The 13,671-nt window shown below is 37.3% G+C and overlaps 6 protein-coding genes across 14 annotated transcripts in view; 3 read left to right on the forward strand and 3 right to left on the reverse strand.

Moving 5' to 3' along the window:
* Positions 1 to 726, reverse strand: part of LOC107275211 (WD repeat, SAM and U-box domain-containing protein 1) — a 7,218-nt gene extending 6,492 nt beyond the window's left edge. For 4 of the 6 annotated variants that reach the window (XM_015755102.2, XM_015755100.2, XM_015755101.2 and 1 more), the window contains exon 1: positions 79 to 208. The gene's annotated coding sequence lies outside the window, so the exon portion shown is untranslated. Of the gene's footprint in view, positions 1 to 78; positions 209 to 470; positions 617 to 707 lie in introns of those variants that run through there. The other 2 variants (XM_015755099.1, XM_015755098.2) reach the window with 2 other exon arrangements.
* An 88-nt stretch (positions 727 to 814) lies between these two features.
* Positions 815 to 2,403, forward strand: LOC107275218 (GATA zinc finger domain-containing protein 1). The gene is made up of 3 exons (XM_025080138.1): positions 815 to 1,335; positions 1,470 to 1,672; positions 1,759 to 2,403. The coding sequence occupies exons 1-3, from the start codon at positions 1,057 to 1,059 to the stop codon at positions 1,970 to 1,972; spliced, it is 696 nt and encodes a 231-aa protein (XP_024935906.1). The 5' UTR covers positions 815 to 1,056; the 3' UTR covers positions 1,973 to 2,403.
* On the reverse strand, positions 2,190 to 4,762 carry LOC107262710 (AP-3 complex subunit sigma-2). The gene is made up of 3 exons (XM_015729179.2): positions 4,161 to 4,762; positions 3,671 to 4,054; positions 2,190 to 2,930 (listed from the first exon to the last, which is right to left on the reverse strand). The coding sequence occupies exons 1-3, from the start codon at positions 4,227 to 4,229 to the stop codon at positions 2,808 to 2,810; spliced, it is 576 nt and encodes a 191-aa protein (XP_015584665.1). The 5' UTR covers positions 4,230 to 4,762; the 3' UTR covers positions 2,190 to 2,807.
* LOC107275217 (group XV phospholipase A2) lies at positions 3,739 to 10,585 on the reverse strand. Of its 2 annotated transcripts, XM_025080132.1 has the most exons (8): positions 10,285 to 10,585; positions 10,035 to 10,177; positions 9,725 to 9,959; positions 9,421 to 9,648; positions 9,022 to 9,193; positions 8,834 to 8,956; positions 8,645 to 8,754; positions 3,739 to 4,054 (listed from the first exon to the last, which is right to left on the reverse strand). In XM_025080132.1, exons 1-8 carry the CDS (start codon positions 10,385 to 10,387, stop codon positions 4,050 to 4,052), a joined length of 1,119 nt encoding a protein of 372 aa, XP_024935900.1. In that variant the 5' UTR covers positions 10,388 to 10,585; the 3' UTR covers positions 3,739 to 4,049. The 2 variants fall into 2 exon arrangements, with proteins under 2 accessions (XP_024935900.1, XP_015610597.1); XM_015755111.2 differs by lacking the exon at positions 3,739 to 4,054 and having other exon boundaries at positions 7,951 to 8,754.
* LOC107275216 (TBC1 domain family member 20) lies at positions 5,200 to 7,891 on the forward strand. Its single transcript, XM_015755110.2, has 5 exons — positions 5,200 to 5,929; positions 6,087 to 6,330; positions 6,401 to 6,604; positions 6,680 to 6,899; positions 6,976 to 7,891. The coding sequence occupies exons 1-5, from the start codon at positions 5,479 to 5,481 to the stop codon at positions 7,279 to 7,281; spliced, it is 1,425 nt and encodes a 474-aa protein (XP_015610596.1). The 5' UTR covers positions 5,200 to 5,478; the 3' UTR covers positions 7,282 to 7,891.
* Positions 10,586 to 10,642: 57 nt separating the features above from the next.
* LOC107262712 (heat shock factor-binding protein 1) lies at positions 10,643 to 12,749 on the forward strand. Of its 3 annotated transcripts, none has more exons than XM_015729185.2 (4): positions 10,643 to 10,781; positions 11,539 to 11,769; positions 11,913 to 11,979; positions 12,183 to 12,749. In XM_015729185.2, the coding sequence occupies exons 2-4, from the start codon at positions 11,671 to 11,673 to the stop codon at positions 12,269 to 12,271; spliced, it is 255 nt and encodes an 84-aa protein (XP_015584671.1). In that variant the 5' UTR covers positions 10,643 to 10,781; positions 11,539 to 11,670; the 3' UTR covers positions 12,272 to 12,749. The 3 variants fall into 3 exon arrangements, with proteins under 3 accessions (XP_015584671.1, XP_015584673.1, XP_015584672.1); XM_015729187.2 differs by lacking the exon at positions 10,643 to 10,781 and adding an exon at positions 10,856 to 10,870; XM_015729186.2 differs by lacking the exon at positions 10,643 to 10,781 and adding an exon at positions 10,919 to 11,093.
* Positions 12,750 to 13,671: the final 922 nt, after the last annotated feature.

Consider the following 13,671-nt stretch of genomic DNA (forward strand, 5'->3'; position numbering starts at 1 on the left):
CCCCCCACCAAAGGCACATCAATTCCCCAATCTGTACGGGCTGAGCAATTCAAAACGAAGAACAGTGCCTTAACATACCACGATTCAGTCAGTATTCTAGGTCACTGATACTCTTGTGTTTCCGGAGAACGGCCTTCCTCCTGATTCGTAAGAGAGGACGGAGGTACTGGGCCAAACACATGAACTAGGAGTCGCCGCGGAGAGCACGTGTCGCAACGAAGCTCAACTACTAAACGCATGTCCATTGGACGCTCAAATCGATATTATAGATACGTAGGTATTGCAGTATTTATTTTATAAAAATCACTGCACTGTCATCGAATCATTCTGCAAATAAATTATGTCCTGTTCTTGTCCAGTCGTTTATAAAGTCCTTACAGTTAGAAGACATTCGAAGGCAGGTTCTATAAAGTTTCTAAGATAGGTCAAAATTACTGTAAAACTATTGCATATAATTCATAATTCTTTACCTAGTAGGTACCGATCTTATGTTGGTGAACACGATGGGACTTTATAATATTTAACATTTTTCATTTCAAGAACTTGAATAGTACATCAGTAGCGGCACATTGAAAGCTCGTGCACGTCACCTTCTCCACCGGGCTCGCTCGGCAACCGACCCGCACTGTTATCCGTTTCCAGGGTAACACGGCGGCCTAATGACGCTGAAAGTACACACATGTCCAAACATACTGACTGATACTGACCCATGCTACGAGTCCGAGCGAGACAATGGGACACTTCCTCCCCTTACACTGTTGACCCCTTTCGAACGGGCTGCTACTGGGAACCATAGAATCGTGGTAACGCTCGCGCACGGCTGATTCACTAGCCGTCGCGAGCTTCCACTATATAGATAGGTTATCCACCCAGTCGCAGAACGTCGGTAAAGAGGATTGAAAAGTATTCTCACTAGTGGGAATCGTCGCGTTGAGTAACTGAACAGTTTATGACTGTAAACAATATGAGAGCCAAGGAAAGTAATTGCCAAAATTAAGAGGGATGTTTTAGTGGCAACTTTTTATGTGGGCCCGACTAAACCGAATTGTGTGACTGATGCCTCTGGGTCTGAAGCCCGAGTGCGTACGGTGTGGTGTGCGTGAGACACCGCTCTGGCATGCAACTGATGCTGGTAACCTATGCAATCGTTGCCTCGAGGATGAAAAGAGCGTCGGTACCAATGGTAATTTAAAGAGTGAAGAGGATGAAAAAAACGGTTCCGCGAAACCATCCAGAAAGAGCACCAGAGTCACACGATATTGCAAGCCAAAGTCCAATGCACCCTTAAAAATCATTCCTAAAGGCAAAGGACGCCGTCACATCTTTAAAAAAACGGTATAGACTAATGTTCTTGTACAGTAATTTTCTATGATATACACGCTTGTAAATTGTGTATAAATTTATGTTATATTTCTCTATTAATCTAAAAAGTATCCTCGCTAGTATTGTATTTGTTTCCATCGTTTCAGCCTATTAAGGCACCAGCAGCTGTTGCGACTCCAGTAACCAGTGACTTTGTATTCTACAAAGGTTCCTATTTTCAAGTTGGAGACATTGTGTCCATGAAGGATATTGATGGTGGAATTTATTATGCTCAAATTAGGGGTCTGCTAACCGATCAGTATTGTGAAAAGAGTGCAGCAGTCACATGGTTACTGCCAACTACAGCCAGGTAATACTTTGAGATGATTCAATGTGATTCTACACTTGGAAACCATTCAGATTGGATATCTTATTGACAAGATTCCTCAATTGTAGTCCACCTCCAGAAGATGGTTTTAGTCCAGAAACCTATATGATTGGACCAGAAGAGGATCTACCGCGAAAACTGGAATCTATGGAGTTTGTAATGCACGCGCCTTCGGACTATTATAAACTCAAAAACAGTCCGTATCCTCCGCCACTAACGGAAACGGGCACTGGTTACATATGGACATCACTCCGGCACGAAGTAAGCGCCAGTAAAAAGTAATTTAATCACACAGTGAGAATCGCAAAAGTATAAGTGGAATCGATTCTTATTCTATGTAAAATAACTGGCTACTGTGCGGTATAATTGATGTTATTTTATCAAAACATATATTCACATGTTCATTGTTCTCTGGAATATTACTAGCGCACTGGCAATCGGTCATAAGAATTACACTGTACATTCAGTAGGATCTAGAAGCGATATTGTAAACATTATATAATTGGACATAATATTTATTCAATATATATTTAATACAGAATAACATGAACATTTAGCGTATCTGCTAGGTATACGTGCAATAGTGAGATTTTCTCGGACGAGCAGGGAGCAATAGCGAATTATTTGTTTAGGACTTATGATTAACTATGCACAATGGAGAGTTAAAAAAAATGCAATATCGCAGACAGTCATTATTAAACTGTTTTTTTTTTATAACTGTTCATCGTTGATAAATCTGTATTTCTCTCACATTATTTTATGTGTCACTTTGAAACACCTCGCGCAATTTTATAATTTAAGAAAACCAACAACTTTAATTCACTTTCACCATCTGAATCCTGACTTATCGCCGATCCGATCTGTGGACCGACAAAAGGATTAGTTAGTCTTGGCACACATGTCAATCCACCTTCGATAGCGGAACAGCGATGTCCAGGGATCCTTAGCTCTGGTAATGGTGAGAAAGACCAGGGCATGCGTAAGATGAGGCACTAGGCAGCATAGGTGCGTTCTCGTGTACTTGACAGGAAGAGGAAAAGGTCGTTGTCGTGGTGTCGGTCATGTTCGAGGCAGAGGTTGAAACCAGTCAGCTAGGAGCTAACGACGTCACTGCTGGTCAGAACTTCAGATCTTTGATTGCTTGCGGCAAGTCCGGCAGCTTCATATCCTTTATCTGCTGCGGTATGTTCATGTTCTTGACTGCCGAAACGGCGCGCGCCGGCGCTGCGGTGATTCCAGCCTGCACACAGGACACCAACGAGAAAATGGAAAAAGAACGAAACGAAAGAAAATCGTTAGGATCTCTTGTAAAAATGAAGAAAGTAATTAGCTAATGGGAATAATTCGGGACGATGATGGGTAGCTACACTGTAGATTATTTATTTAAAAAGTATTACCAGGTATACATTAGCATTAAGGCACTTAGTGTCATGGAATCGCGAATGTCCATGAGATCTTACAACCATGCGGGGCACTTCGAAAGGCGGGTTTCCACGCTATAGAGATTGGTCAAGGTTTGCACTCACGTAGGATCAGAAGGAAAACGTTTTTTTTTTTGTAGTCACTTGGTGAAAAATTATGAATTGCGGTAAGGATAAAATTTTACAATGTGGCCAGACCAAATGACTATTGATGTTTTAGCTTAGGGAGGAGGTCCCAGAAGGACTATTGGACGAGGTGAGCAAGATCGTCTTGATTTGTAAGTCCCCTAAAATTCATGTTAGCTCCGTCAGTTCTACCACAGTCAGGCTACTACGTTACATGCCAAAGCTAGCTACCAATTAACTAGTGCTCGGAGTTTAACATTTATAACATTTATTCCAACATTATACATATAACTATAAGATTCTTAACTTTAACAGTTTTTTTTATTTTATGAGTCTAATTTTTTTTTTTTTTTCTAAAGAGGAAATCCTTTTGTAATCTTTAACTGTTAAAATCAAGGTTCTTGAGTGATAATACAAATAAGATAAACCTTACCTCTTGTTTTTCAAGTTTGTTCTGATCCTCGATTCTTGTAAGTATTTCAGTCATGTTAGTTTCCAAAACCATACCACCCATAACGAGTTCATTGAGTATATAATGGACTTTATCAACATGAAAAATGAGGTCCAACTCACACACATTCTCAAAACACTTATCAAGTGTTTCCACAAATACTTGAATCAGATCTAGGATTCCTAATTCAGATTCTGAACTATCAACGCAAAACACAAAATACAGGGTGGCATAATGACGATATATCAGCTTATAGTCTGAACCTCCAATAAGGCTACCACCTTCTAAAAAATTGCAGACATTGTCATCTCTCTTTGAGACAAGTTGAAATGTCTCCTTAATTATTTGCTGCTGCATGTCCTCATTCTGAAAAGATATAATAGCCAAAATAATTAAAAAAGTTTATATTATTCTATGATCTTAAAACATGATACATAATCTATTGAAGTGAAATACACAAGCTGTTACTTACAAAGTACTGATAAAATTTAGAAAGCCGTGGCTTTCCATGGTTGTTGAAAACTAAAATTGCCTTGATCATGATGCAAGGATCGATCGGACTGACCGATTTTTCTGCAGATGATTCTCAAATTTCCAACATCGGAGCTTAGAACTCTTATCTTAAAGCAGGACAGGTTACAAAATTCTGTCAGACCGTGAAGGATCTCGCGCGAATGTGTTTTGTATAATCTTATAATCACTGGTGACTACTCGCAACTCCCCTTCCTTTCCTTATGGCTGACTCCTCCAATGAGGAGATCAGATGTGCCAGTAACTACTCGCAACTACTTGTCACAGTCGATAAATCATGAACTAACTCCACCGTAGATGACATACTCTCTTCCCTCTTTGAAAAGCGTCCACGCATTAACGGCTCCCTACTACAATCCCTCTAGTCACTAGAGGGACTCTACTCCCTACCGACCGCTACCGCCAATGCAGAGCTTGAACGTTTTTCTACGGAAGTCCAGTATTGACATTTGATTTCTTACTGTGACGTCTGAACTTCATGCTGCACACTCTCGTCCGTTTTCTTCGACGCGATTCAATGCATAAACTCAGTTTGACTGTGCTATTAGCTAATCAGACACTTGTGTTTTGAAGAAAACGCAGTTTATGCATTGAACTGCGCTAAAGAAAACGGGCCAAAGATTGATAGTTTGAAAATCTGCGCGCAATGTCATGGCGGCTCTAAACGAGCCCTGAACATGATAGCGCCCCTTCCGAAGATTGGCCAGATTCTGACTTGAGGGCACGGTCTTACATACAGGTCTTGAAACTTCCTCGAATTTCAGTGATGGGGGTATGGTCGCTTACTGAAGTTGAATTTAGTTTCAAACAGCGTCGCTGTGATCGAATTACCCTTTATCTATCTCACTCTACAATCGGCTGTGGGAGAGAGAAATAGGTACGGATCACTTGATCGCAACGCCTCTTGTCGTCATGAGGCGAAATGAAAGATGCTTCTTTAAGAAGTCTACCCCCTCCAAGACCGTGAATACGACAGAGATGGAGTGATCCTCCCGGTCCCCCGCGTCCCTCGTCAATACGATTACCCGATCACAGCGACTCTATGCGGCTATTCGGAATTGCTTCACTAAGCGACCCACCCCCACCACCAGAGTTTCAAAACCTGTATCTAAGACCGTGATAGTGACTAACTGGTGCGTGTCATAGTTGTCAAATTTTAAGTGGATCTTTTTCTTAACGGATTCATTGTTAAATGATTGTGTGATGATTGTGTGATGATTGGGAATGCAAGTAATTGAACATGATTGCGTGGAAAGAAGATGACATACATAATCGAAGACGAGACTGTTCCGCTTCTTAAGATTCCTGGGTCGTCGCAAAACGAGTCAAGTGTTAATGATATACAGGATTCAAAAAGAGGGAAAATATTTGTGATTGAATCTGTTACATGTAATTCTATAATGGAACGGCAGAACTCTGAATCGAAAATAAAAACCACTGCTATATTGTCTGATAAGTCAAAGGCATGGATCGATGGAATGATACCCCATATTCCACAGCTGAATGAGTTAGATCAACTAGGTAAACATAACGGGATTACAATTCACCAGGAAGATCATGATTCATATGTGAACCGTTCTAACAATACCTTGAAGTTGATGGAACGAGAGAAAATGAAAATTGCTGTGCTCTGTAAAAGTATAGCCAAGCCAGATCTTACGTTTGAAGAATTCAAGCTTCTAGGGTGCAGCAGCGAGGGTTTTGTTATTGGTAATTAATTAAATTGTTATTGGAAAGTATTCTTATCGATAAGGAACTACAATTGGAATGTCTAACGATATTGATCTCTGCTCTATAAGTTAGTTCCTTCTTGACAATAATATCCTCCTTAACAACTCAGTCTTGAAATCATAAAGATGATGTGTAGATGATATACGAAGGGTTCTGTGGCCAAGACTCCTGGGATTGTCGGACGAAGAACCTGTCCCTGTGGAGGGATTAGAAACAGTGCATACCCTATTGCCTGATGAAATATACCAGCAGATTTTGAAAGATGTAGCACGTAGTAGTGGTCACCTATCTTCGAGGGCAACTGAGGAGGAAATTGAAATATTTCATGAAGAGTTGACACAGTTAATATGTTGGGTCCTTCACCGGCATACATATTTGAAGTTAGTGTCCATAATATATTAAAAATGATTCTTTTCCTTTAACTCCAGTAATAAAATAATTCATGATCAGTTACTACCAGGGATATAACGACATAGCAGCAACAGTCCTAATAGTAATGGGCTTGCAAAGTGGTCTCTTCGTACTAGAAAGAATATCTCTCAAGTTTTTAGAACGATTCATGGAAAAGACAATGGAAAAAGTCAACCAGGAACTTTTCTACATATTTGCACTATTAGAACGTATCCATCCAACCCTTTTGGAACACCTTGAAAAGTAAGTCTGGTACACTTCCGGTATCTTTGTCGACCATGGGAATATAATTTTAAGAATGGAAATATCTTTTTGCAGTGTAGAATTATTTCCTCACTTTGCATTGGCCGAATATACCACATGGTACGCACACAAGTATGCCGAGAACAGAAAACTTTTACACAGACTGTTTGATTATTTCCTTGGTAGTCCTCCTCTAATGCCACTCTACCTCAGCACTGTAATCGTAGCGTACAGGGCAACGGAAATTTTCGATACTACACCCGATATGGGACACACTCACAAAGTACTTTGTACAGTAAGTTACCTTATAATTATTTAATACGAGATTAATACATCGTACAAATAACAATACAAAATTTTGTGTCAATTAGCTTCCTGAAGATTTGCCATTTGAACAGCTGCTGGTCGATGCTACAAACCTCTATCGGCAGTATCCGCCAGAGTCAATAAGTAACGACGTTCGAGATTATGACAATAAAAGGAGATGTAAAGAACAAGAATGGAAATCAAAAGCAGAAGCCAGTCGCAAAGAAAGAGAAAGACAAAGGCAACTACGTGTTGCAATTCCTGCAAATAGATTACCTTATCGTATAAGGAGTTACAAAACCATCACCGTAGTGACCATCTTAGCTATAGGACTGTACGCCTTCTTGAAAACGTCCTCTGGTATTAACTGACACTAACTGAGCTTACCTTAATTGGAAATAGAATTTTTTACGTCCCTTTTTCTAATACCATTTCACCGCCGTCTCTACGATTCGCAGTTTTCATTCGTGGGATACATTATTTACAGATTTATGTCTCGAAATATTGTGTCAGAGAATTTATAGAGACGAAAGTCGTACGTCCCTTTTTACATACTGCGTACGATTTTTTTTTTATTATAAGCTTGGTGGTGCTTGAGCAAAAGCGTTTTGTGTGGATTATTTTAATGAAAAGTTTCAAGCATTCCTATGCTGCCTTTATGCTGTGTTCTTACGAATGATCCTAATTCCCAAATTCACATGATAATGGCAAGCGTAACTAGAAATGAGAGATCACAAGTAAAACTGTGATTACAAGTTTTAGTCGTGCGATTTCAAAATGGAACGCGTGCCAAAGAGGACTCTGTGCTGATGTTGAAGATAATGAATCCTATACACGCGTATAACTTATTGTTAGATCCTAAGGGGGCGCCTACTGACTTTGAGTGAAAATGTTGTGCATATTTATTTAAAACGGTAATTTGAAAATGTATATCTATAGTATAGTAGAGGAATATATATATGATATTAATATAAAACTTAATTTTTTTAGCACGACGTTCTTACTGTATCCAATTGCAAAAGTTTCAGAGTTGGATAGAATTAATTTAATTTCCATTTATTCCATGACATTGCATAAGATCATATATTATTACATTAGTAGTATTATACAATAGTATATTACGGCACCATAAGGTATATATACAACATATTCTTTAATATGGACCACTTTTTTCACTTGCATACACGTTGTTAATCATGTTCAAATGAAATAATATCTTCCTAGACGTATTTATAAAATAATTTGAGATTTTAGTGATAAAACTAAAGCAGGCATTAATCATTGAAATATTCAGAGTAAATCAGTTAAAAGTTAGATTTCTTACGAGCGTGTAATTAACAATAAATTGGCACTATAAATAGTAAGCTCGAACGGTCGACATTATTATAAGCGGCAGTTCTACATGCTCTGATGTCTAATGACTTAGATATTTTTTTATGTCATAGCGAGTAACTCAAATCGCACTATGTTGATCGTAAGTAAACTTATTCAAGTTTTTGTGATCATGGAGGATTCTTTGTTAATCTCTAGAAGATTCTAACACTTATTGACATGAGTTTGCAGCGAATCTACAATTTCGTTTTTGAGTTTCACTTCGTCAAGTATGACAATATAGACTAGGTTTCTAAACATTCAATATAGTTTTGATATAATTTAATACATTGACATCCCTTAAGATTTGCATGTGATTAACACCCGTGAATGGCTGATGATAAATTTTTCGACTTTGTTTACCTTGCCAATGTAGACAACCTTCTAGACTTCTTAAATTAACTGTCCCGTCGCCATCGCCAGGAATTAATTGAGGATATCCGTCGACCGAGGTACCCGGTTTGTAATATAATCTGGAAAAGAGTTGAATGCGTAATATTAATGAAAAGATTAAAGGAGTATCGTTAATTTGATCAAGGAGAAATTATGTACCGTTCCACCGTGTCCACTTTGACTCCGTGTAAGCAGTGCAACTCTACGCCTGGAGCAGTAAAATCTAACTGATATTTTTCAGTATCTTTCCGGAACTCCCAGCCATTAGGAACGTTTATATCTCTGTATGAAAGCAATATCATTGAGGATTTTTAATATAAAAATTTGGATAAAATCAAAATCATTACATTAAGAAGTCTTTCATATCCTTGAATGTATAATTCCTTAGTTGCGTTTGTACCAGGACTTCAGTATCCTTCCAAAATAAACTCGAGGGTAACAACCATCCCAAGCTTGGACACGTAATTTGTTGGTCCTTCAATGTGCTTTCGCGAAGTACATATGCGCCCAAATCATCCCCTGGAATGTTCCATTTGTAATTCAATCGGAGCGTTCGCAATGAATTGATTTGTGTAGTTATTCGCAAACAGTGAACTGTTTATATTCGTTTTAAGTTCCTAATGCAAAAGGAATATGTGTTGTCATGAGACAGTTTAATCCCACTTATCTATTTCAGCGTTGTGGTTCGTGGAATAATTAGATAAAGTGACAATGAATGGGGGATATTCAATAAACAAATAACTTACCTATAGCAAAAACTTTAAGAGCTTTCACAGAACCTCCCCATACTCCAGCTAATGTTACCAGGCAATTTATATACTTGTCTTTCCACTTTTGACTTTGTTGTTGTAGGAAAACAAGAGACATAGGTCCTCCCATACTGTGTGCTATTAATGTTACTGGCTCTTTATTATTCATTAAATAAGTTTCTTCGATTAAATCTTTCAGTTTCACAAAAAACTCTCCATTCTCATCTATAAAGTGGAACTTTCATATTAATTACAGTGCATGAGGAATCATTCAATTTCTTATAATGTTATAGTAACATACGGGGTCCTTTTCTGAAGTCATAGGGTGCTCCACGAATAGAAACATTTCTTACATATCCAAGCTCATTCACAAGCATATTACCAATATCTTTAAAATAGGATCCAGGGGATGCTTTACTAGGATCTAAGTATTCTACTGTATATGGATTTCCCCATCCTGGTATTCTTATATCAACCCCATCAGCATTTCTTGTTGTTCTTGTATTATTGTCGTAATACAATTTCATGTTATCGATCTGTAATATGGATCAAATGAAATTCCGAGTTTCTGGTAGAAAATGTTACCTCTAGAGACATTGAAGAAGATTTACCCAACAATCTATTATGATTGGAACCAACAGCTCCAGATTAAGCCATATGTTAAAGTAATCCGCCGAAGTTTTCTCACAGAGATAATGAACTACAGTTGTTTTATTGACTTTAGCTTCAACCTGGCTCCCACCATCTCCTGGAACTGAATAAGAAAAGATACCGTAAACCTTAAGAATGACTTGCAATTTAACTGTTTCCAACGTATCTCATTATAAATACTCAAGTAGCACGTAACAAAAAATAACTCACTGAATATAACTGGTGATCGTTGCTTCCCTCGAAAACGCCAAAGATTTGCTACATGTAAAATGCCAAACAAGATAAAAAGTTCAAGAATTAATTTTGAGTTCATTGCCAGCTGAGGCAAATAATACAAAAAGTATATAGGTAAATAAGTATATTTTAAATAAAATTAGAATTAATAGTCGTTCTTTCTAGGTGCACTCATATATCAACACGTTCACTATTATTCTCTTCTTCTACTATTGTGAACAACTTTCCGATGTAAACAGATGTGAAGTTTAACTGACAATGAGAATCAGCTTCACGGACTCACTGTTATTGTAAAGTGACGATCAGCTGGTGACGCACATTGACTTGCACACGAGTATTGCGCGGTGTCGTCAGCTGAGCCAAACAACCAATTAGATTCTTTGAATATTCTCTGTGATATCTAGTGGGAGTTCGTTTCTGGATCTTGCCATGTGCTCGAACCACTGATGCTTGCCATAGTGAACTCGTATCCAGTTAGTATATATATCAGTGGCTCGAACTGTCATTTCCCGATTAGAAGATATATTTATCTGCGCTTGATATTACTGGAGTTTATACCTATGTAAAATAGATAAGCTATATCAGATTATAAACATACTGAAAAGAAATGTGGTTCTAGGTCAAGTATCTGTAAAATTTTGCTTTCTTACATTAGAGGCATTATTTTGTCCAATTTCTGTTATTTGGTGTTGCAAAACAAAGTCAGACTAGATTTGATGTTTTTGTCATCTGATAAGCTTTATGTGTTAATCACTTGTTTATGACACTAGAAAAAGATTATGATGGTAAATACTTCTAGATGAATAACACATTTCAGTCATCATATTTCGAACGATTAAAAAATAGACTATTATCTGGTGGATGAATGATCAAAATAATATGTCACTGTACTATCGAAACACTCATCATGCTCCGTTTTCCTTTTAAGATATTAATGAATATTCTAGAACAATTTTTAACAAGGATTAGACAAATATTCTCGCTGCAGTTATGATCGCTGGTAATACTCTCGTTAATTAAATCGATAGGAAATGTTTGTGGATTATCGGGTGAAGACGTCGCATACTTCCACCAGCGTCCCTGTTAAATCAATCGTCGTCGGTACCTCGTGGTACCTTCCACTGGGTAACACCGAGTAGGAATGAGAATCTAAACGAGCATCGTTATCCTCCAAATTCCCTTTCCATTTGAATTGACGCATGCGTATGATTTTATTATTCTATTTTTTAGTCTCGTCGAGCATCCTGATCTGCAAATAAAGTGTAGAACGTGTCAAACGCAGTTGCTGACGAACGGAACGAACTTATTGGAGACTGACGGCATCTGACGGAGTGAAGGTATAGATACAAAATACAAAGGAGAATGGCTGACATCAAGCAAGATCACAAGAACGAGGATGGCGAGAATTATGTTGTTGCGAACAATACAGACCCGAAGAATATGCAAGAATTAACGCAATACGTGAGTAACTATTTTAATTTTCAACTCGAGGAATCGTGAATAATTTTCCTGCTTCAAAATTCATGCTCCAAACTCTATGTCTACAGAGTGACAATTTTGTTGAATATTTTTTAATAATTTTTAATGTAATATTATAATTACAGGTGCAGACGCTACTGCAGAATATGCAAGACAAGTTCCAAACGATATCTGATCAGATTATAGGAAGAAATATCCTTTTCATATAGATTTATGATATATTAGTTTGTCAAACATCAGCGACATAACCTATAATGCAACGTTAATGATGTTTGTTAATTCTTTTTTTTCGTACCATTACGCAAAGAAGGGTGCATTCCTTTTGGAGCAAGTCGTACGACTGCTCTTTGCTTTTTGTTTTTTTTAAATTTTGGTATGTCCTTAACAAGTATTACTAGATGAAATGGGAAACAGAATAGACGATCTCGAGAAAAATATCGCCGATCTAATGACGCAAGCTGGAGTCGAAGGAACAGATAAATAACAACCACAATAATCCTAAACACTACAATTATTACGAAATGCATGCCATATATATTATGGTATAAGCACCAAATGCAATCGCTACGGAATATAATAATGCAAACTTTATTTATATCATATATCGTTCATACTATCTAAGAATAGATGCACCAATCAAACCTGGCTGACAGTTATTTAGGCTGTCAAGGTCAGTACGGACAAGAACCCAGTAATAAAATTAAGTGACGCGTCAGTGTCACGAATCTATAAAAGGAAGCGGCATATCATTATTTATCATTCCGATATACTGGTCTTGTCCAACAAATTCACATCTCTGCATGAAGTTAGACCAAATCTGATAAAACTACCAGGGAACATTAACACTAAACCTACTGACACTTCTTTAAAACCTAATAACATAATACGTTTCATTGTACTATATACGGAATTATATTAATTTACATAGAATTTTGGTTTTAATAAAGTTCCTTTATACGAGACTTTGTATTTATCTGACGTATATACATTTCTTCAATTATTTTTTTTCAATATGTCCTGCTCACAGCGTGGCCTGATTAAAGACAAAAAAAAATAATACCTGGCCGCGATCGCCGTACTTCATAGCTGCGAGGACCAACGAACCCGCATTGACCCGCATAGACCAGTGCGTTTTACATCGTAAATATTCGTTTCCATATATTCAGAGTTTTTAAGTATTAATATTTTACTTTATCGATTTAATTAATTATTTTAATGTCTGAAATAACATCTACTAAACATTTATTAAAAATGCTGAAAGATACGTCGATCTAGAATTAAAACGCGATCATCAGCTCGATCCAGAATCCTTTTTAATGTACATCTATGTCGCCTTTATGTCCTAGGAGTCCCGGATAGCTACCTTTGTACAATACAGAAGAATCTACCAGTTATAAATTACTTACGAAACTGATTGTCAATAAGACAAAACTGCTTCCGACTTCCTAGTCTCGCTATACTTATAACTAATAGCTATTCTTAAACGACTATAAGTGAAGTTCAATTAATTCATATACTTATCTATTTACAACCTACGTACAAACAATCTAATTCTTTAATTTTACTCAAAGAGATATTTCATTAGTATTAGAAATTTTCAAATATATATTTTGTACATAAACTCTAAGCAGCCGGAATCTCAAATGATGTCTCAAGCGGCACCTCGAAGCTGAATTATCATTTGCGTATGTACACATATTTTTATTTATTTGAACGTTAGTTTCACTGTATTCTTAATACCGTCACATGGATCCTCTGTGTATAAGAGAAATTGATCAAGCGTCTGATCTTGCGCTGTAGCGCTTTGAATAATTTAAATACTATTCAGCCGAATAGAAAAGCAGTAACAAATGTCCCACAAAATTGCACTTATTGATGTCGGGT

Source organism: Cephus cinctus, unplaced genomic scaffold (assembly GCF_000341935.2).
Source record: "Cephus cinctus unplaced genomic scaffold, Ccin1 Ccin1_scaffold0126, whole genome shotgun sequence".
Taxonomy (NCBI): domain Eukaryota; kingdom Metazoa; phylum Arthropoda; class Insecta; order Hymenoptera; family Cephidae; genus Cephus; species Cephus cinctus.

Excerpts from the sequence above, each read along its gene's own strand:
- LOC107275216 (XM_015755110.2), top strand. The coding sequence starts at position 5,479 with ATGACATACATAATCGAAGACGAGACTGTTCCGCTTCTTAAGATTCCT. Across the intron at positions 6,331-6,400 it reads CACCGGCATACATATTTGAA|TTACTACCAGGGATATAACG; the intron begins GTTAGTGTCCAT and ends ATTCATGATCAG. Across the intron at positions 6,605-6,679 it reads CTTTTGGAACACCTTGAAAA|TGTAGAATTATTTCCTCACT; the intron begins GTAAGTCTGGTA and ends ATCTTTTTGCAG.
- LOC107275217 (XM_015755111.2), bottom strand. The coding sequence starts at position 10,387 with ATGAACTCAAAATTAATTCTTGAACTTTTTATCTTGTTTGGCATTTTA. Across the intron at positions 9,649-9,724 it reads TGACTTCAGAAAAGGACCCC|ATGAGAATGGAGAGTTTTTT; the intron begins GTATGTTACTAT and ends TCCACTTTATAG. Across the intron at positions 8,755-8,833 it reads AAAGTGGACACGGTGGAACG|ATTATATTACAAACCGGGTA; the intron begins GTACATAATTTC and ends ACTCTTTTCCAG.
- LOC107262712 (XM_015729185.2), top strand. The coding sequence starts at position 11,671 with ATGGCTGACATCAAGCAAGATCACAAGAACGAGGATGGCGAGAATTAT. Across the intron at positions 11,770-11,912 it reads TGCAAGAATTAACGCAATAC|GTGCAGACGCTACTGCAGAA; the intron begins GTGAGTAACTAT and ends TTATAATTACAG. Across the intron at positions 11,980-12,182 it reads TGATCAGATTATAGGAAGAA|TAGATGAAATGGGAAACAGA; the intron begins ATATCCTTTTCA and ends AACAAGTATTAC.
- LOC107275218 (XM_025080138.1), top strand. The coding sequence starts at position 1,057 with ATGCCTCTGGGTCTGAAGCCCGAGTGCGTACGGTGTGGTGTGCGTGAG. Across the intron at positions 1,336-1,469 it reads GTCACATCTTTAAAAAAACG|CCTATTAAGGCACCAGCAGC; the intron begins GTATAGACTAAT and ends CCATCGTTTCAG. Across the intron at positions 1,673-1,758 it reads TTACTGCCAACTACAGCCAG|TCCACCTCCAGAAGATGGTT; the intron begins GTAATACTTTGA and ends CCTCAATTGTAG.
- LOC107262710 (XM_015729179.2), bottom strand. The coding sequence starts at position 4,229 with ATGATCAAGGCAATTTTAGTTTTCAACAACCATGGAAAGCCACGGCTT. Across the intron at positions 4,055-4,160 it reads CTAAATTTTATCAGTACTTT|AATGAGGACATGCAGCAGCA; the intron begins GTAAGTAACAGC and ends ATATCTTTTCAG. Across the intron at positions 2,931-3,670 it reads ACAAACTTGAAAAACAAGAG|GCTGGAATCACCGCAGCGCC; the intron begins GTAAGGTTTATC and ends TCCTGTGTGCAG.